Consider the following 18,957-nt stretch of genomic DNA (forward strand, 5'->3'; position numbering starts at 1 on the left):
GGTTCAGATGAAAGTGCAAAGCAAACGCAAAGCAGGCAAGCGACGGTTGAACCTGACAGTAACGACCTAGACTTCCATACCTTGTGTATAACGCCAGTCACTTACTACCACTACCACTACTAGGACATTTATCACCCGCTTCTTGATGGCCCAATTCGTCATAGATGGGCATCTTCGTTCAGCCCCTGCATGGGGTTTGGCACGAGAGACTCTCTCCGCACTGTGCGCACCTATCGATTGTTTCATGCCATCAGCCTCCCGCTGCATCTCATTTCCCATGCCGCTGACGTTTGTGGCTAACATGAGGGTTCTGTTATTTAGGTACCTTAGGTAGATGTTGAACATCCCTTGCCCTCACTTGTTTAGGTCACTGTTGTTTGGAAGCTCTGACCGAAGATGCAAAGCGGGTTGCTGGAGTCCTTCTTGGGCGCCCTTCAAGCAACCATCTCCATCATCATGGTCATCTTCTACGGCGTCGTAGCCACCCAGTTCAAGCTTCTAGACGGGCCCGCCTCCAAGAAGATATCTGAAGTGTGCATCAAACTCTTTTTGCCTGCCCTGCTCATCACAAAGGTCGGCAATGAGCTCCACGCCGACACCGCAACACGATATATTCCCATTCTGAGTACGTTTGCGAACAACCATCCTCCCTCATTCTGTGTTAACAGCTCGGTCCACAAGTCTGGGCCATCTTCTATGCTCTTGTTTCGATTGCCATTGGCTTGTTGGTGGTCAGAATCTTCAGTTTCCCTCCTTATGTCACACCGGCCCTCGCATTCAACAATACCACCAGCCTGCCTCTCCTCCTCATTGAATCATTGGGATCGACTGGCATACTAGACCGTCTGCTCCTCGATGATGACAATACTAGAGACGCCATCAACCGAGCCCAAGCGTATTTCCTGGTATGTGCCATAGTGGGGAATTGTTTAACGTTTGCCGTGGGCCCTCGCCTCATTGATGCTGAATTCGCCTCAGACGGGGAGGAAGGCGATGCGGAAGAGCATGAACATGACTCCGGAGAGCCTCCTAGAGAGAGAGATGGCGAGGCTGAACAAAACCGCCAGGACATCGACGATCTGACCTCTCTGCTCCCGGGTCCGAGTCCGTACAATTGGTGATGAAATAGAGGCAAGTGTTTTCAACATCGGCCGGAAGCACTGGATAAAGCTATCTCCTCGTACGCGACATGGTCTCATCTTCCTGTCAGATTTCATCAATGCGCCTCTCATCGGCGCGGTGGTGGGCGCTGTCATTGGCCTCACCCCGCCATTGCACCGACTTTTCTTCAACGACAGTAGACATGGAGGATTGTTCAATGCCTGGTTGACCACATCCCTGGAAAACATCGGAGAACTGTTCGTCACTTTGCAAGTCGTCGTAGTCGGAGTCTCCCTGTCCTCCTCGCTGCGGAAAATGAAACGGGGCGAGGACAATGGCTTACCCTGGATTCCCATAGCCTGCATCTTGTTGGTAAGATTCGTGCTGTGGCCGGCAGTCTCAATCGCCATGATTTGGGGACTCGCCACCAAGACGAGGTTGCTTCCCCAAGATCCAATGTTGTGCTTCGCCATGATGTTGATGCCAACTGGACCGCCGGCCATTAAATTGGTGGCTATGGCAAAGGTTCATGGCGTCGGCGCTCATGAGGAAATGACCCTATCAAAGCTTCTCACTGTGAGTGCAGCTTCCAATGACTCCTGAAGTTGCTCAGACTTACCCGAGTAGCTATCCTATGCCGTCTCGCCAATCCTAGCACTTACAGTGGTCGGAAGTCTTTACGCAAGCGAGGCAGCAATGGTGAACTGAGAATGGCCCGACGGCCGTCACATCCATACTAGCAGCGACACCTCTTGCGACTGCAGCGACGAGCACATTACAACCGTGTCGATTGATGTTGGTTAGCACTACAAGCAAGGGATTGGGAAGTTCAAACGGGATCATGTGCTCTGGGGCAAACACATCTCTCAGAAGTCCCGGTCATGGTCCAGTCACTTGCATGAAACAACTGAATTCTAAAATGTCAGCAGCCCACCTGAGGCCAGCGGGTGTCATAGAGCTCGCATGGCAAGAAGTGCTCTCTCTGCCGAGGGGTTTTCGGAGATCTAACCCAGACTGACAGCACGACCGATTTCCTGGAATCATCCTAGTGAGCTCCTGCAAAAAAACATCGCAGTCTTATCCCGGACCATAGATGTCGATAGCACAATGGCATGGGGGAGACCGGCTCTTTGATGTCACATAATTAATTCAACGTGGCGACACCCCAGTTTTTGTGGATTTCTGAGATTGCTTGACCCAACGACCCAGTCCGATAATGGAGCATGTCTCGAGAATGGCCCATCTTTTTCGGTCGGCATCGTGCGGTGCTGCTACATGACCGATATGTCCGACCATGCCTCGAAACCAGCCTTCTCCAGACGCTGGAGACCAGCACAGCAGAGCGAAGTCGTCGCGGCCGGCCAGGAGTTTAGACCATATGATGTGAACAACGCGAAAGGAGCCGACGTCATGGGTTGATACCGCTCGGCGTGATTGATTGGGCATTTGGAATGCCAGGATGGGCGCGAAGTTGACTCCGGAACACTCATTTTCGCTAAGGAATCAATCATGATGAGACACTGGTAGGAGATGGTCATCTATTGGGCCGACGCGGCGCGAGGCTAACGACTGGGGTCTGGAAATTGACGGCAGATTGACAGAAGCCAGGTGCGGCGGTAGCAGGACACGCTGCACCATTCGTTGGCGATGCGAGCTGTCGATAGAGGCAGCAGACTGACAGCATGAATAGTCAGGGGAAATCTGTAGATTCCGGGTTAGATCAAAGGCATTCTGAGCAGGAGGTAATGAGAGCAGGATGTGAGGGTGTAAACACAGGGAGATACCTAGTTGTAGGTTGTACTTTTCCGTATGACTTCCCACTGCAGTTGTACAAGACCACCGCAACACGTGCACCTAGCATTGGTTCCTCACGAGCAGGGTTCCCTCAGACCGCCAATGATGATAAATGCCTGCAAATTACGCCGGTGGCTTTGTGGATGTCCTTCATCTGTTGCTTCTCCATGGTCAAGATTTGAGCGGGGGCCTAGAAGTGAGCCGCAACCATTAAGACGGGCAAAAGTGGCAGCGGCCGTGGTCGGGCTCATCAGGCTTAAATTGTGGCTTGTTTAGGGGCTTTAGGCTTTAGTTAACCACCCCTGACCACGGTATTAACTGTGAGTCGTTAGCTGTTAGCCTACTAGGGTGCCTCCCTAGCCCCGTGGCTCCGTACCGCTGCACCCTCATTCACCCCCTGTCCGTTTATTGTTGTCTCTCCTTTGTGCATTGATTGCTTTGCATCCGGTCTCAATCTTCTCTACCAGCTCGGATCTGCTGTATCGAGCACACTTGGACCATTCTACCTTTCCTTTCTTTCTTTCTTTCTTTCTTTGTCACTCTTTTTGCCCAGATATCGTCACTCATTTAGCATCTCACCCAAGTCGCTCTTTACCGGCAGCATCAAGCTCTGTTGTGGACCGGTTCCACGCCCTCCATTCCTTTGCGCAGTCTGGACCAACATCTCAAAACCCATTGACCACCCACGAACCTCTACGGTAGAATGCGAGAAGACAGGACCTGATACACCATGCTCCATGCAGCCGACTTCTAATTATCATAATATAACCCTTTACTTCTATACGCAGAGCACTGCCTAGGATCATCATCATCATCCCATTACAATGTCCTCAATCATCCGACCCGAAGATGAACCACAGATTCAGCCTCGAAATCCCTTTGCCCGACCAGGCCCCATTCCGGACATCAGACTTGCCGGTTTATATGTCGAACGAGCACCATCTCTGGTGGCAAGGGCCGATAGCTCCTCGACTGATAACAGTCACTCTGGTGGATCGAGCAACACGGTGCCAATCGTCGTAGGGGTCGTTGTCCCCTTGGGAATCGCGTTGATTGTCTTGATATTCTTGCATCGCCGTCATGTGAAGAAGTTGCGAAGAGAGGATGCAGAGGATAAGCACAAGGCGCTTGATTTTGGTTTGGATGAAGCACAGCAAAAGCCGGGCAAGAAGACACGTCGAAAGGCTCCGGAAATGTCTATGGCCGAGACCAAGGAAGTCGGTCGCCGCGGACGAGGGCTGTCCCTGGATTTGGGTCCTCATAATCCATACCTTTTGCCGCCCGAGGTTCACCAATCTCGAGAGTCATTACATTCCCTGTCCCGTTCAATGAACACCGGTGACGACAAGTATCGGACGACGACGTTTATCCCTGACGATGGGTCTATACGACCGCCTTCAAGTTTGAGAAGCCACTTTGACGATTCTTCCAGCTACACTGGATCGTCAGGCGGCAGGTTTCCACTTGACTCCAAGCAGAATTTGTTGCGCAATGCACAAGAGAACCCGAGGGGACCGCCTTCGCGTCATGTGTCAACAAGCTCGGTCCGGACAGGAGCCGACCCTATATACAGCGGCAATAGAACGTTGGCACAGGCCAGTAACAACAATTTGCTCGCTCCAGTGTCAACAGACCCCGTCCGTGAGTCTTACTTGAGCACAGCCAGCAGCAACGGAGCCATTAATGCGTTGAGGGCGAGCAATAACTATCTGGCACAATTCATTAGCGGGGGCAAGAAAGCTGAGCCCGAAAAGAAAGAGCCGGTTGCCATGGTCACAGAAATCAGAGTCGAACCGCCGGCGGAGGATTTGCAGGTCCCTCCGCCTGCGGTTGTGAAAGATGCTGCTGTTGCGGCTCATGTCATTTCCACCAATGTGGATAAGTCTGCACCCAGCATAACTTTGAATGTCCAGGACACTCGTCAGCCGAGGTTACCACAACTTAGCCTCATTGACTCTGAGGGCAACAAGCAGCACTCTGTCCAGCCCAGCGAGGTTGTCGAAACAGTCTCCGTGACCTCCCACAGCACGCCACAACATTCTAACACCCCTTCGACAGACCTGGCCCATCCAGCAGAGACTAGCCAGACCCAATTCGTCAAATCGAATGAGCAGGACTCTGCCGACAATGTTGACTACTACGATGAATACGAAGCTTATGCATCTCAAGATCACCCAGAGTCCGAATATGAAGACTATCAGTACTACCAAAACTATGTTGACCACGACGAGCGCCGACTTACCATGGGAGTGCGACCCTTGCCTCCAGACGATCCATCGGATAACCCGGAGCAGAGGGCCAACCGCATCAGATCCTTCTACAAGGAGTATTTTGATGAGACAAAGCCACAACCCTCTGCTCAAAACAGCCGGTACCACGATGGTGCCGAGAACTACTATGGACCACATGGCGTACAAGGCCATCACCACCAGGGCGGATTCTACGCTCCCCCCCGAAAACCATTCTCTGGAAGACATCGTGCGATGTCGAATGGAAGTTTTATGCCAGGGCCTAGGGCGTTTTCCTCCGCTTCGAGCAGATACACCGGGCATCATCCGCACTTGACACCGAAGAAGAAGTTGCCACCGCCCAAACCACTCAACATCCTACCCACACCTCACTTGCTCGATGGAGACTCGTTCTTGCCCATTGATTTTGCCCCGCCCCAGAGGTTCCAAAAGCAGCGGGCCGGTACGCCTGATAGCCCTCGAGGCGGTGTCAGACCGTACTCTCCGGTGACTCCAGCTCATCTAGCGCTGGCATCCTCGTTTGATGATCTGGCGGTCATACCAAGCCCGTAAGTCTCCCGGTACGCCGGTGTTTCTCAGCCAACTAACATTATGGACAGTCATGCCTTGAGGAAGTCGGCAACCTTCACAGCCCTCGATTTTGCGCCACCCCGTCTACGGGGAGTGGACACAATGAGTGAGACTGGCAGTATTCGGAGCAATGGATCGGGCATGTCGGCCGTGCATTTGCATAGCATTCGTGCTGGAGCCTACCGAGTCAGCCGTATTCCTAAGGAGGTTGCGGGGACCAAAGATGAGCTTGCAGAAGCGCTGAAGCCGCAGTGGGGTCTGAATCGGGTCTGATCTTGAGCAAGTCTGAACAGAACAGTTGTGGACTAGGTTGAATGCACAGGGACTTCCTCTTGTGCCCCGATCATGATGATTCCAGCACAGCGTGGGGCGTCCAGGGCCGTGGACGGCGACCCTGCATCTCGAGATCTCCAAAATCTCCACCAAGACATTAATATATGCCACGGCGGTCTGCTGGCTTTGAAGTCCTCAAAATGTACATTAAGGCGAAAAGTGGGAGGCCAATCCTGATACAAGGCAAAGCCAAAAAATCTACGAGGAGAGTTCAAGATAACACGAAGTAGTAAGCCATCAAGATCTGAATTAGCTACCTGAACTTGAAGGGGTTACGTCGGCTGATTGAATCTCGGGTTGCCTTCGTTCCTCCGCAGATATGAAGTCAGTGGTCGGGGTTCAGGGCGAGCTGCAGGGCTGCAGGGCTGCCCTGACAGGGTCAAGGTCTTTTGGCAAGATGCAGCTCCCGAACTGCCCTGCATGTGTCTAGGAGACTGGCCAATTGTTCGACAAGGTAAGGTAGGGCGGCGACCCTCGACTGTAGGCATGCCATTGATAAGAATGATGAGCCACATTCCCGGAAACATTTGTATCACCACCACCACTGCAGAGATACTGTACGACCCTACCTTAGGTACTACCTAGCTGAGCTTGGGGTTTTCGTTGGTGACACCGCCTATCTTACCCTTACCCAATGCCCGCAAAGGTGACACGGATGCCAATATCCCTCAAGTCTGGACCGCAAGGAGTCTCAGTCTCAGTGGAGCGGGATTGTCCTTTGTCCCAGCAGATGGAAAACACCCCGTTCAGCCCGCCTCCGGGAAACACAACAGAAAGGACCCGAGCCTGCAAAGAGCCACAACGCAGATCATTCGTATGCCGATATATTTCCATTGTCATGATATCAACCAAGAGTTATTAAAGAGCAACTATGTCTCGTGCACAGCCTGATTCCTCGGCACAGGAGAATGATTCCGGTTGAACAATCGGTGCAGCTGAAGTGAGGTTGGTAATAGATACTAGTACATTACGTACTATGGTATAGTACTGATCAGCAACTACCTCAGGTAGGTACCTTCTTGTTCAAAGGAAGAGCACATTACATATCTCGTTGTTGGATAGCAAACAGTAAGAGTACTTAGCTAATCATGTAGGTAGGGCCTCTCCTCCTAGAGACTTCCCACAGATCATCAATCACAATCGTACCTGTCTCTACAGAGTACCATGGATCACTGTTTCAAGTGGTACCTGGCAAAATAGGTGGTCCGTGGGAAGTTACCTTGTACGTACCTAGGTACCTACCTAGGTAGCTGCCAGTTAAAAATAGCACCTTGGTACCTAGCATTGGCGGGCGGCAGGTGTGTCATAGGTACCTACTGGGCACCTGGGTATCCAGATCCACCACTACAAGCCAGAGCCTGCTAAGGTAACCCCCTAGGCAGGTGTTTTTAGTACTGACCCGAGCAGCGGGACCCTTGCGGACCCTTGACAAGCAAACTGCGGGTGCACACACTACAGTAAACAATAAACAGGCGGCCGCCCAAGTCTCAAACATTATATGTCGCTAACTTACTTTTGGTAAGCTATTGATGCCTAAGGTCGCTCAAGTAGGGATTCCATTGAAACTTAACCGTGAGGCCAGCCCCAAGTGTGTTCACCTAGAGCTCTCCTAAGCCACTCGGCTAGGTTGTTAAAAGCCGCCATTGACACTGTATAGTAGAACTAGGAGGTTACTACCGTACACTAGTACCTTAGGTGGCTAGTAATATGATTACTCCTCCTCCTCCACCTCCTCCTCCACCGCCCTGTTGGCCAACAACATGGAGTTGTGTCTATCTTCCAGCCTCAACCATTTCCCTCGTAATCCTCCTCTACCTACCCAACCTGCTATACCTACTCTGTACCCAGGTGATGAACACCTAGTCCACCGTCACGCTTTTTCGACTCTCGCCCATTGTCACCACATCAGAGTTTCGATCTCGAACTCACTGCGCTGCGTCTCGGATTCCGAGATCTTAGATTCGGACTGCGCCTCACAGGGATCGCCGGTTCTAAACCTCGAGTTGCGGCGTTCTGACACGTCCATCCACTTTCCACTTTCCCTCGCACCTCCTCGATGGGCTGCAATGCAGAGGCCAATCTCACCACCATAACTTCACCAACTTCACCAGCTCTCCCAGTCTCGCTTACGTTGTAAACGTCTTCCCCGTCACCAAAGTCCAGATAAACCTCGACCTTATCTGATTGATACCGCGCTCTATCGCTCCGCTTGCTGCGGCAAGCATACCTATTGCCCTCCTGCGACAACCTCTGTTCGACACACCAGGATAACGGCACAATGTCAGACACCGCTCCAGCCGCGACGACGGCTGCACCTACAGCTACACCTACAGCTACAGACACATACACAGGCGCAGCTACAGACACATTCACAGACGCAGCTACAGACACCTTTACGGGTACAGCTACAGGTACTGCTATACCATGACTGTGTTGCATTTCAAGTCGTTAGCTGACCTCGAATCCAGATACCGCGACGAGCACCGCGTCAGATGGCTCTGTCCTCACCACTGTCATCACCACGACCTCAACCAGTCTGACAACATCTCCTACGACTACATATACCGTGACAGAATCTTCTACCTCGACACCTGACACTTTCATTCCAGAGACCAGCTCCGCGCCGATATCGACTAGCGTTGCTTCCATCTCGGTGCCTCCCTCCACGACCTTCGTCGAAACTACCCCGACGCCCACCAGCAGTCCTCCTGTCGTTGCTGTCACCGCCACCGTGACCGAAACACCCTCCTCAACCGGAGGCACTCAAACGCCTTCTGTCGTCATTGTAACCTCGACATATTCTCCCGATCCTACCACGCAACAAACCTCCACAGTTTCTTCTGTATTCACTACTTCCTCGGCGTCTGCCACTCCATCGGCATTAAGTGCATCAGGCTCCTCATCGGGCTCCTCCAAGGGCTTGTCTTCCGGGGCTAAGATTGCGATCGCGGTCATCATACCAATTGCCGTTATTGCCGCAGCGTTTCTGATTGGATTCTTCTTTTGGCGAAAACGGAAAGCAAGGAAGGATGCAGAGGAGCTCCGCAAGAACGAGATGGCTGAATATGGCTTCAATCCAAACAGCGACCCCACATTAGTCCCAGGTGTAGGAGCATATACCGACAATCAATCCGAGCCTCACGACGACACCAGCGGGTACCGTGGTTGGGGTGCGACCCCGTCCAACCGCAAGGCGTCGACAACCTTGGGTTCCAATGGTCGACCCGCGGCTGGCCCTGCCTTGTCGGAAAGCAGCAGCCAACCGGGAGGGTATGCATACCAGACCTCCCCTAATGGCGCCTCTGACCACTATTCTGCGGATCCTTTGATGAATGGCCACCCTGAAGCCGGAGATGGAGTTGCAGCCTTGGGTGCGGTTGGTGCGGCGGGTGGGCTCAACCGAAATCGCAGCGGTACTGCCGATATTCGTCGTGGTCCATCAAATGCGTCCTCGGCTTACTCTACCGGCCACCAGTCCGAAGCGTCCTTGGAGACTCATAACATCCCTGTCCCGTATTACCAGGAAGAGGTGCCTTACAACATCTACAACGATCACGTGCCCAGCGATGGCCCTTATGGCGACGGTTCATATGGTGGTGCTGGAGGTCAGCCCGTTATACGAGATGTCCAGGCCAGGAGGAACACCCGCATTGAACGAGCCCCAACCTTCCCTCAGACACAAGGTGGCATCGCCCAGAACTTTTAAACAGCATTCTTTTTTGCGGCATTTGGAGGTGTTTCTTGCTTGTTACGCTTGCCCTCGCATTTTGTTGCGTCGTCTGGGACGCTTTTCGGAGTTTGGACATGGGCTGGAGAAAAGTTCATCTCCTGGGTTCTGCCATTGCCCTCTGTCGACCATATCCGATACCCTGTGCTGGTGCTCATAGACACTGGTATTTTACGAATCTCTGCATCATGGGGGCTTTTCTTTTCGCACGTCGCGCTTGTGGCATATTGGACGGCTCGCTGTACACAGCTTTCGGGATATAAATATCTGCTATCGGTCTATACGAGCAGTTAATTCTGGGACACATCTGGAGTGGTGGTGAGGAGGCGGAAGAAGCAGGTCAGGGAGAGGAGGCCTGGGATCTCAAGTGGTCAAGTGGCCTGTATAGGTATTTTTGAGATGGTAATCTGCATCTCAAAGTCTAAGAAGAGATCATTCTCGTGAGATCAGTCAAGGGGTTATTACTGGCATTAATTGAAGAGTCTTCCGTTGATTGAGCATTGAGCGGTCGTGGTTGTGTTGACCCCTATAAACTGCTGTCTATGGTGTAGAGAGTAAAAGTGCCCGCAGTATGAACATTTTGATTCGAGTACGTGTAATATTTGTATCAACCTCCAACAACGTCCACGACTAAACTTCTCAGGCTGCCGTTCAAGCCTTCACCCCTGGCTTTGACTCATCCTCTGTTGTAAGACAGACTTGACTTTCTCGGGCCAGTGAGCGTCGTGGATGAAGTTTTTTCCATAAAGTGCTTCAGATCATTTGCGTCCCCCAAAACCACGAATATATTGACAAAGTCACACACAACTTGCAATATTCAGCCAATAACCGAGTAAAACCCTCTCTCAAGCTGGCTTTCGGGACATATCATTCGACTATTCAAAACACGCATCCTCGCTCGTGTATGAACAGGGAGAAGAAACCCAGGCTGGTCATTTGTGCACATTGTTGCCCAGCTTCAAACCACGCTGTTTGGAGTTGTAAAGGATTACTTTAGAAGATTGAGAATACACCTCCTTCGTGACTCAAATCCTACCATCACGTCTCGGGCTATACAACTCTGCAGGTCTACGACGGCCTTTCCACAAGCTTGGTCATCTAGCATTGGGAGAAGTTTTGGTCTATTAAGTCAACGCCAGTTCACCATGTCGACGGAGCCCGCGGGCAGAGAAAGCGGAAGAGGCAGAGGTGGTGGTCAAGGCCAAAGTCATGGTCGTGGCTCGAGACACGCCTCCCAACCCCGTACTGTTCTAGTCTCCAAAGCCATGTCGCGGCTTCTCCGCCACGCCGCCGTAGAAGAACGCATCCCGATCGACAAGCATGGGTATGTGCGGATGGACCATCTGCTGGGATGGCAGAGGCTACGGAGCATGAAGCCTCCCGTGACGTTTGGAGAGGTCGTCGAGGCCGTCCGAGACAACGAGAAGAAACGCTTTGCTTTGAAATATATTGGAGAAGGAGAAGAAGGAGGGAATGACCCCGGACCTATCCCGGTACGGACAGGGACACTGTCAGAGACACAGACTGCACGTACTGAAGCAGGCGTCACTAAATCGGCGGCGACAGACCAAACAATCGAAATAGCAACAGAGGCACAGGACCAGAGCCAGAGCCAGGAACCGGAACAGGCAAAAACAGACTCAGAAACCCAACGAGCAATTTCCATGTTCCAGTCCAACCAGGACGCCGACGACCTGGACCCCCGCCACTTCCTGATTCGCGCCACGCAAGGCCACAGCATGCAGACCATCGAAGCCGAAAGCCTGCTGACGCCCATCACGCTCGACGACCCGGCGACGATTCCCGAAACGGTCGTCCACGGCACCTTCTACGGCGCGTGGGACCGGATCGTCCAGAGCGGCGGCCTGAAGCGCATGAAGCGAAACCACGTCCATTTCGCCACCGGTCCGGCGCTGGACGACGTCCTGCCGTCGCCACCCTCAAACAACGGTTCTGGAGAAGAGTCGACGGGATCCCATGTCGGCGGCGGCACCTCTGCCGTCCTGCTCGGTAAGGACAAAGTCATCAGCGGCATGCGCGGTGATGCCCAGATCTTGATCTACGTCGACATCCGCAGGGCGTTGGCCGAGAGGCCGGACATGAAGTGGTGGAGGAGTGAGAATGGGGTCATTCTCACGGAAGGGGTCTCAGAGGCGTCACCAACTACAACGCAGTCACTACCGGCGTCGGAGAATGGCGCTGGAGAGGGACAAGGCATACCTCCTGACGATGGAGCACGGCAGTCGGACGAAATGAAGAAGGGCAGCAAACCGCCCGAGCAGGAGAAATTGGTCCCCATGGAGTACTGGCTTGCGGCTGTCGAAGTCAAGGAAGGCCTCGGTCTGCTGTGGAAACATGGAGAGGGCACTGTGCGTGAATTACCGGAACACCTGCGCAGTCGAGCTCTGCCGATGGGCAAAAGAGGACATGGACCTGGACGGGGTCGAGGTTGGGGCAGAGGTCAGGGAAGAGGCTGATCATGATGCGTCAGTTTGACACGAGGCTGTCAAGGCTAAGCAGAGGTGCTCTATAGAGTTACTGCAGACTACTCGATAGATGCGGTCTATGACTAGAGTTTGGACGACCGTATGACTCAAAAGAATACGAATGGTTTGAAGAATCGTGTACCATAGAGGCACGTGGTCAATTGACTATCTGGATCCAATGGCCATTCGAGAGGCCGAAGCATGCATGCTTGTATGCTGAGGGGTTCTCTGCTGTTCCAAGGGGTGTTGCCATGCCCGCTGATGCCTTTGCCGACCCAGGCCAGCTGGAATGAGCAATGTCGGCTCTCAGTAGGAAGCCAGGGCGGACAGCCATTCGACATGGTATAAACCTCTGATGTTGAAAGGCTCACCTTGAAGCTCCCAAGTTTGCGAGGCCGTTCAGCTGTTGCCGCGGGCTTTCCTTCTTCCGTATCAATATTCAAGACTCCAGGCCATCTACGACCGCCATATTTGTCGTCGCTGGTCAGTGACAGAATGAGAACCGCGTTCGGTTCTGCGGGAGTTGTCTGTTTGACCCGGGCAAGCACGCATTTGTGGTCTTGCCATTGCAAAGGTTGCATCAAGACGTCACCTTAGACGTGGGCTGCCAGACGCCATGGCTGTCGTGGTGGCGCCGAGGTTGCCCCTGTGGTGATGGTTTCCCTGACACGACTTGCAGCCTTGGATTGCGTCCCGACCATTGTTCGAGGTGTGCTGAAGCTGCGGCTAACATTTTTCCGAGCAGACTCACTTCGCCGGTGTTGGAGGCGGCCCCATGTTGACCTTCTTTGATGGCGGAACCTGTGGCACCTTGAAGCCTCCTACCGATTGTCCAGAATTAACGTGGGTGAATGTACCACGGGAGAAATATCCAGCACTTTCGGCCTCGCGTTTTCGCTTCAACTCGGCCTGGACTTTGGGGTCGACGAGCTCCAAGCCCTGGACTGGCGTGAACGCGATCGAACTTGCAATACCGGCACCCACACCGGTCGTGCGGAGACCTTGAGCTCGCAGGGTCGTGGCATTCCCACCCAAGGAAGTCCCGAATCCTTTCAAAGACGTGTTCATGCCACTGTTAAGACTCGTTGCTGTCCCGGAGCCGCCCCAGCCCGGGTTCTTCTTGCTCAACTTGGCCATAGTGCGCCGGTCGATCTGCGTCGCACGAATGCGACCGTCGTTCGCCTGGCCAATCATGCCTAATCCGGCTGTACCTGCGCCAGTTCCGTAGCCGACTTCCTTCTCCTCCTTTCCGAATGCTAACCTGTTCTGCTGTTTCCTGAGCTCCGTCATGGCGGTCGCCTCCTTGGCTTTACGAGCTCTCCTACCGCCACGTTTGCGACTGGGTTTATCGTCCGGTGCGGGTAGAGCTCGAGGTCCACGATTCGGTGGAGGCTCCGTTAACTTGTCCAGTCGCCTAAGACAGTCTTCTCGCAATTGCTCTCCTGTCGAGCCGTCTGGTGCCTGATGGACGCTGTCCACACGCGCGGCGAGAATCAGCTTGCCGGATACGATACGCATGGCTTGGACTCTCAAGTCGTTGGGGATGCTCTGGATTAGCGGCGAATGGTACAGGAATCCCTGCTGCCTTATGCCAACGTTGGTGGCTAAGCCGCTCTGCCTCTGCTTCCTCGAGCCCATTGCGGGGACGTTGCGGTCCGGTGTTTTGGCGAGACCTTTCAGACCACCGGCATAATTGAGCAGTTGGGCCGCCGTGAGCGAGCCGATGAGCGCAGTGAGGTTCGGCGCAAACACATTCATCCGAGACTGGACATATTCTGTGAGAACCTTTTTCGCTCTATCCAACTGGAGGGCCATCTCGCACGCGCGTAGGGTCGTCTCAAGCTCCGCTCTACTGAGTTCGTGGCCTCGCGTCGTTGTAGCTTCCACCGTAACCACCATCAACGTGGGTCCATCCAAGACAGACCGAAGAGGTTGTCCGACGATATTGTCGGAGGAATCAGCCAGGGCCTTGATGTTCTCGAGAGGTCCATTCCTGATGATTGCCACTGTTTTCGCATAATCGATCGGGTTCGTCACGAGTGTCTCTAGTTCAGGGAAGCGCGCAGAGTAATGGTCGCGGATGAATTTGTGGACGAGGATGATTTCGCTGTCTATTTGCGTCGAGAGCGAGTTGGACTGGGTCAGTAGGTGGTATTCCGGATTGTCTTCTATCGATCCCACGCCCGTTGTTCGCTGATCCGGCGGGATATTCTGGTAATGGGAAATTCTCTGAGAAGAGGACGAACCGTCAGGACTGTGACCATCTTTATGTAAACCGAAAGGGCTTTGGCATAGCAAGCAGCAGCGGGAGTCATATGCTTACCTCGAGAACTGGCTGCAGAGTCTTCATGAGGCCAGCTACACTCCTCACGTCCCGGACACCTCCTAACCGCATCTTTTCCACTTTGGCTTTGGTGTCATCCTCATCGTCGACGGCGTCTGTCCCGCCCGTATCGGCAGCGATCGCTTCAGCCTCTTCTTCTTCTTCTTCTTCTTCTTCTTCAACGTCCCCCATGCGCTCATCTTGTCCCTCGTGTTCTCCTCCTAGCACTCCGTTTTCGTGGCCACGTACATCTTCGTCATCCTGGAAGCCGTCTGGGTGGTCCTCTTTTTCAGAGCCAGAATCTTCGAAATCGTTCAAGAGCTCGTCTGCGAGGGTCGCCATGATGGGGGGAGGCTTTGGGCAGAAGGTCCAGATATGTTGTCGGCTGCAACCGCAGACAGAAGAGATCAAAAAGTTTACAAAGGAGATGATGTATGCATACTACCTGTAGTTAGTACTGGTGGTGTGGAGAGTCGACAGCCTTATGGCGGTGGCAGCCTTGACATCTTGGAAGCCCAGTGTAATAAACTCTTCCTTGGCGCGGGAGTTTGGGATCAAATCAGGTCCTGTAGGATCTCTCTTCAAGACAACACTTGAGAGTATTACTACCCAGACCTAGGACCCTCTCAGGTCTATCTCTAGACTTCACGACAATAAAGATTTGTCGGTCTAGGCGACGCAGCTATGTCGAACACCAATGAGCCGTTCTACGTGCGCTACTAGTATAGACTCCCCTCCGTCGTCTGTCGAACGAGTATTGATTATGGACAGTTCCGGCCACTCTGGAAGATTCGGCCACGAGTTTTTAGGTGAGATTGCTCTGTTGCTGGTCGCAAGGATGTACGCTGATGGGTTAACAGAGTTTGACTTCCGAGCCATTGGCGATGGACGGAGCGCGACTGCAAGATATGCCAACAATTCAAACTACCGCAACGACTCCCTTATCCGCAAAGAGAGTACGTTTGACACCCTACATAACGTCGCGTCGCTTACAAGGACCCAGTGTGTGTCAGCGCCCTCCTCATCTCCGAAATCAAACGCATCATCAAAGACAGCGAAATCATGAAGGAGGATGATTCTCGGTGGCCGCAGAAGAACAAAGACGGAAGACAAGAGCTCGAAATCAGGCTAGGAAGTGATCATATCCAATTCGAGGTCTGCTGAGAGCCCCTTGGCCATCACGACGGCAGCTGTTGACTGTTTACTAGACTGCGAAGATTGGCTCCCTTGGGGACGTGACGGACTCGGCAGATCCGGAAGGACTGCGAGTCTTCTACTATCTTGTGCAGGATTTAAAGGCATTGGTGTTCTCGTTAATATCACTGCATTTCAAGGTATGCCGGTTTCTTGGGGTATGGAGGACATTCTGACCTGAACTTTGCGCAGATCAAGCCAATCTAGACAGCTCTCTTCGATCGAATTGCCTCACGAATCGAACGACGACACAGCGATCCGCGGCCGCCAGCAGAAATCAGCAGCTTATGAATTCAGCCCATGGGTTTGACAGAAGCGCTTCAAGAGACTACGGAATCATTGCGATCGATGATGCCAGTGACCAATATATGTGCCCATGCCCATGCCCACGCCCGCGCCCAGCGTCCTGAATGGGACGACCTCGACGCAGTAAACGGGGACACTGCAGCAGCCGCCCTGCCTCGTGATAATTACAAGCGGCTATCATGGGACTGACAAGAAGCTGTGCAAGCGTGAACAGACCAAGGTCCAAGATATTGTAACATGGAATACAATGATGAAATCATAGAATCTGGGAGAGTGTCTGGTGAGGGCGAATGTAATGCAGTGTGTCTCGAGTGTCCAATGTTCATACCCCGCAGACACGCCGAAGCCGGTGCTGGTTGTCAAGTACGTACCTAAGGTAGTAATTCAACCATCCATTTCTATCGCGGAACATTAGCTTGTGCCTCATACTTGCGCTCACTACGTACTATCATCATCGACGGTTTTCCACTCCATCTGTTTCTTACAGCGTCGCTCGCCATCTCATCATCGTCAGTTTGGCTATACAGTATACCAACCTCTGCGTCACCGATACCGTCTCCCTCCGCCTCCGCCTCCGCCTCCGCATCACGGTTCATCACGATTCATCACCGTTTCTCCGTCGAACCGGTCGTACCGCTTCGCACCAGCAGTTTTCGCGCATCATTGCAGGTCACCGTCCATAGTCGCTCCATATGATAATCTCGCGATCCGTCACTTTTCAATGCCAACTCATGCATCGGATCCTCCCGCTAGCCCTCACCAAATTGATCTAGGTCAAACTGGTGTCGCGTGTCCTGCACCCTTGACGCCACCTCTAGAAGGCCATGGCAACCATCAAACAGGGCATGGTTTCGCCCAGCAGAGATCTATGGGCGGCGATGGGGTCAGTCGACAGTCTATGAGCGACAACACCGCGACAGGCATGTCGTTGCTTCAAGAGGAGAGCCTGTACAATCCACCGGAGAGCTTCCAGGGAGATCCGCCGACCGAGCCTTCAGCAGAGCTGAAAGAAGGTGACGTTTTACTTGACGAGGGTGTTGCTAAGGTAAACGGAGTATCGCAAACGGAAACATACGAGACCGCGTGCATGATTGATCTGGCGGAGGCCAACCCGAAGGGCCCTGTGTCAAGCAAGACATCAGCCGCCCGAGACATGCAGACCATAATGAAGGACAGCGACTTGGGCACCCTATCACCACCCTCAGAAGTCCGTACAGAGGACAGGAAAAGGGGATTCTCGGGCACCCCAGGCCAGGCTGGGATCCCTTCGATTGATCAAGAGCTGGACTGGTCCAGCGAGGAGAAGGAATGGGACTGTTCGCGCCGGCGGCTTCGTCCACAATATCCATCGGCCACGTTCCAACCATATGCCAAGTTCAAAGGAACACAACAATCAGACCGCCAGGTATACAATGTTGAAGTCACCATCCTGACTGTCGACATAGAACAAGCGAGCATGTCGGGCTACCTGCAGATCTGCGGGCTCACTCCCGACCACCCGACCTTGACCACGTTCTTCACGGGAGAAATCATCGGCGGACCCAACCAGAAATACAGCTTCAGGACGAGAGACCCGGCATGGGGTGCCAGTGACAAGACAGACTTGATCCACTGGGCCCGGTTCCCTGCCTGGCGGCCACTGAGCCCTCATGCGAAACGCAACATCAATTTCGTGTACCCGCTCAACCACGAGGATTGGTGGCAGCAGGAGCACATCTTCATGAGATGGAAGGAACATTTTCTGGTCCCGGACTACAAGCTGAAGAGCATCCAAGGGGCCAGCTTCGAGGGGTTTTACTATATATGTTTTAATCAAGTGGAGGGACGAGTGAGTGGGATCTATTTCCACTCCAAAAGCGAGAAGTGAGTGTTGATGTTTGTTTACGTCTTCCCGGTGTCTGTCGCTGACCATGTAGAAACAGGTATCAACAACTCGAATTGAAGCACGAGGGCCAGCCAGGCGTTTGGGGGAGGGGTGTTTGCCCTGCGATTGAGTTTCGGTAGCGATCTGAGATATTCCTTGACGAGCCACATACTTGCTTGCTATGTATCCTCAGTGTGTACATGGGTTGGCATCGGAACTGCGTTTGCTTGCGTTGCTTCACATACTTAGGATCTGGTACAGCGGGAAGATGCAGAGAGTGGCGGGATACGCTTCAATTCGCCGCGGGTGTCTCTCACCTGCTGACGAGGCCATGGATCGGCAATATGACATGATGAGATAGATGATGGCATTGTCTATAACTTAATGCTCTGGAGTTTTTGTCGCTCGAGGAAGGGATATTTTGCTACCATGAAAACGGGCTGTTGAGATAGAACTGAACGAGCTGCATGTACTCGCTTGTGAGGGAGCTGAACCGAATTGCGGCTGAAAGGTCACATAGAGCGTCGAGGACCGTGATGCGTAGACTCGGAGGAGATGCGCGCACATGTCTCTGTATTCTCTATACAAATGATCAGACCGGGATCACTCATCCAACCACTCTTCTTATTGGGCAGTCTATCATCCTGGGCCGCCTCCTCCTCCTCACTTCGGCCTCATTGACTCTTGATATAATATTGTCGGAGTCGCCACAGCCATTGTCTTCCATTTGCCGTCCTTTCGAGAGCATTTCAAGCCCGTGGCTGGCACTCACTCTCGTTTCGCGTGCGGGTTCTTGCACCGTCCTGCTCATCGTCTGTCGCTCCGCTCTATCTGCGCTCGCCACCGACGGTTGGAGGCACGCTGCTTGCGGAATACTTCTTTGATCGATCTCGACTGTTTCTGGTGAACATATACAGCGGATCCACGTACATTATGATCGCGCATCATGGTGAGTTCGTCTTTGATGCTGGGCGCATCTATGCATTATGCACAACGCCAAAGTCACCCGC

The 18,957-nt window shown here is 53.1% G+C and overlaps 7 protein-coding genes across 7 annotated transcripts; 6 read left to right on the forward strand and 1 right to left on the reverse strand.

Moving 5' to 3' along the window:
• Positions 1 to 396: 396 nt before the first annotated feature.
• Positions 397 to 1,809, forward strand: A1O1_08187 (uncharacterized protein; the record flags this gene model as incomplete). The annotated part of the gene is made up of 4 exons (XM_007729049.1): positions 397 to 625; positions 682 to 1,104; positions 1,211 to 1,677; positions 1,729 to 1,809. 4 exons carry the CDS (start codon positions 397 to 399, stop codon positions 1,807 to 1,809), a joined length of 1,200 nt encoding a protein of 399 aa, XP_007727239.1.
• Positions 1,810 to 3,719: 1,910 nt separating this feature from the next.
• On the forward strand, positions 3,720 to 5,987 carry A1O1_08188 (uncharacterized protein; the record flags this gene model as incomplete). The annotated part of the gene is made up of 2 exons (XM_007729050.1): positions 3,720 to 5,692; positions 5,744 to 5,987. The coding sequence occupies 2 exons, from the start codon at positions 3,720 to 3,722 to the stop codon at positions 5,985 to 5,987; spliced, it is 2,217 nt and encodes a 738-aa protein (XP_007727240.1).
• Positions 5,988 to 8,325: 2,338 nt separating this feature from the next.
• On the forward strand, positions 8,326 to 9,753 carry A1O1_08189 (uncharacterized protein; the record flags this gene model as incomplete). Its single annotated transcript, XM_007729051.1, has 2 exons — positions 8,326 to 8,458; positions 8,516 to 9,753. The coding sequence occupies 2 exons, from the start codon at positions 8,326 to 8,328 to the stop codon at positions 9,751 to 9,753; spliced, it is 1,371 nt and encodes a 456-aa protein (XP_007727241.1).
• A 1,166-nt stretch (positions 9,754 to 10,919) lies between these two features.
• A1O1_08190 (uncharacterized protein) lies at positions 10,920 to 12,251 on the forward strand (the record flags this gene model as incomplete). Its single annotated transcript, XM_007729052.1, has 1 exon — positions 10,920 to 12,251. The coding sequence occupies one exon, from the start codon at positions 10,920 to 10,922 to the stop codon at positions 12,249 to 12,251; it is 1,332 nt and encodes a 443-aa protein (XP_007727242.1).
• A 756-nt stretch (positions 12,252 to 13,007) lies between these two features.
• Positions 13,008 to 14,925, reverse strand: A1O1_08191 (uncharacterized protein; the record flags this gene model as incomplete). The annotated part of the gene is made up of 2 exons (XM_007729053.1): positions 13,008 to 14,489; positions 14,584 to 14,925. 2 exons carry the CDS (start codon positions 14,923 to 14,925, stop codon positions 13,008 to 13,010), a joined length of 1,824 nt encoding a protein of 607 aa, XP_007727243.1.
• A 421-nt stretch (positions 14,926 to 15,346) lies between these two features.
• Positions 15,347 to 15,984, forward strand: A1O1_08192 (protein mago nashi; the record flags this gene model as incomplete). The annotated part of the gene is made up of 5 exons (XM_007729054.1): positions 15,347 to 15,392; positions 15,444 to 15,539; positions 15,587 to 15,738; positions 15,792 to 15,917; positions 15,970 to 15,984. The coding sequence occupies 5 exons, from the start codon at positions 15,347 to 15,349 to the stop codon at positions 15,982 to 15,984; spliced, it is 435 nt and encodes a 144-aa protein (XP_007727244.1).
• An 820-nt stretch (positions 15,985 to 16,804) lies between these two features.
• On the forward strand, positions 16,805 to 17,950 carry A1O1_08193 (uncharacterized protein; the record flags this gene model as incomplete). The annotated part of the gene is made up of 1 exon (XM_007729055.1): positions 16,805 to 17,950. The coding sequence occupies one exon, from the start codon at positions 16,805 to 16,807 to the stop codon at positions 17,948 to 17,950; it is 1,146 nt and encodes a 381-aa protein (XP_007727245.1).
• Between the last annotated feature and the right edge of the window lie 1,007 nt (positions 17,951 to 18,957).

The sequence above is a fragment of the Capronia coronata genome (assembly GCF_000585585.1).
Source record: "Capronia coronata CBS 617.96 chromosome Unknown acBCG-supercont1.7, whole genome shotgun sequence".
In the NCBI taxonomy this organism is placed as follows: Eukaryota; Fungi; Ascomycota; class Eurotiomycetes; order Chaetothyriales; family Herpotrichiellaceae; genus Capronia; species Capronia coronata.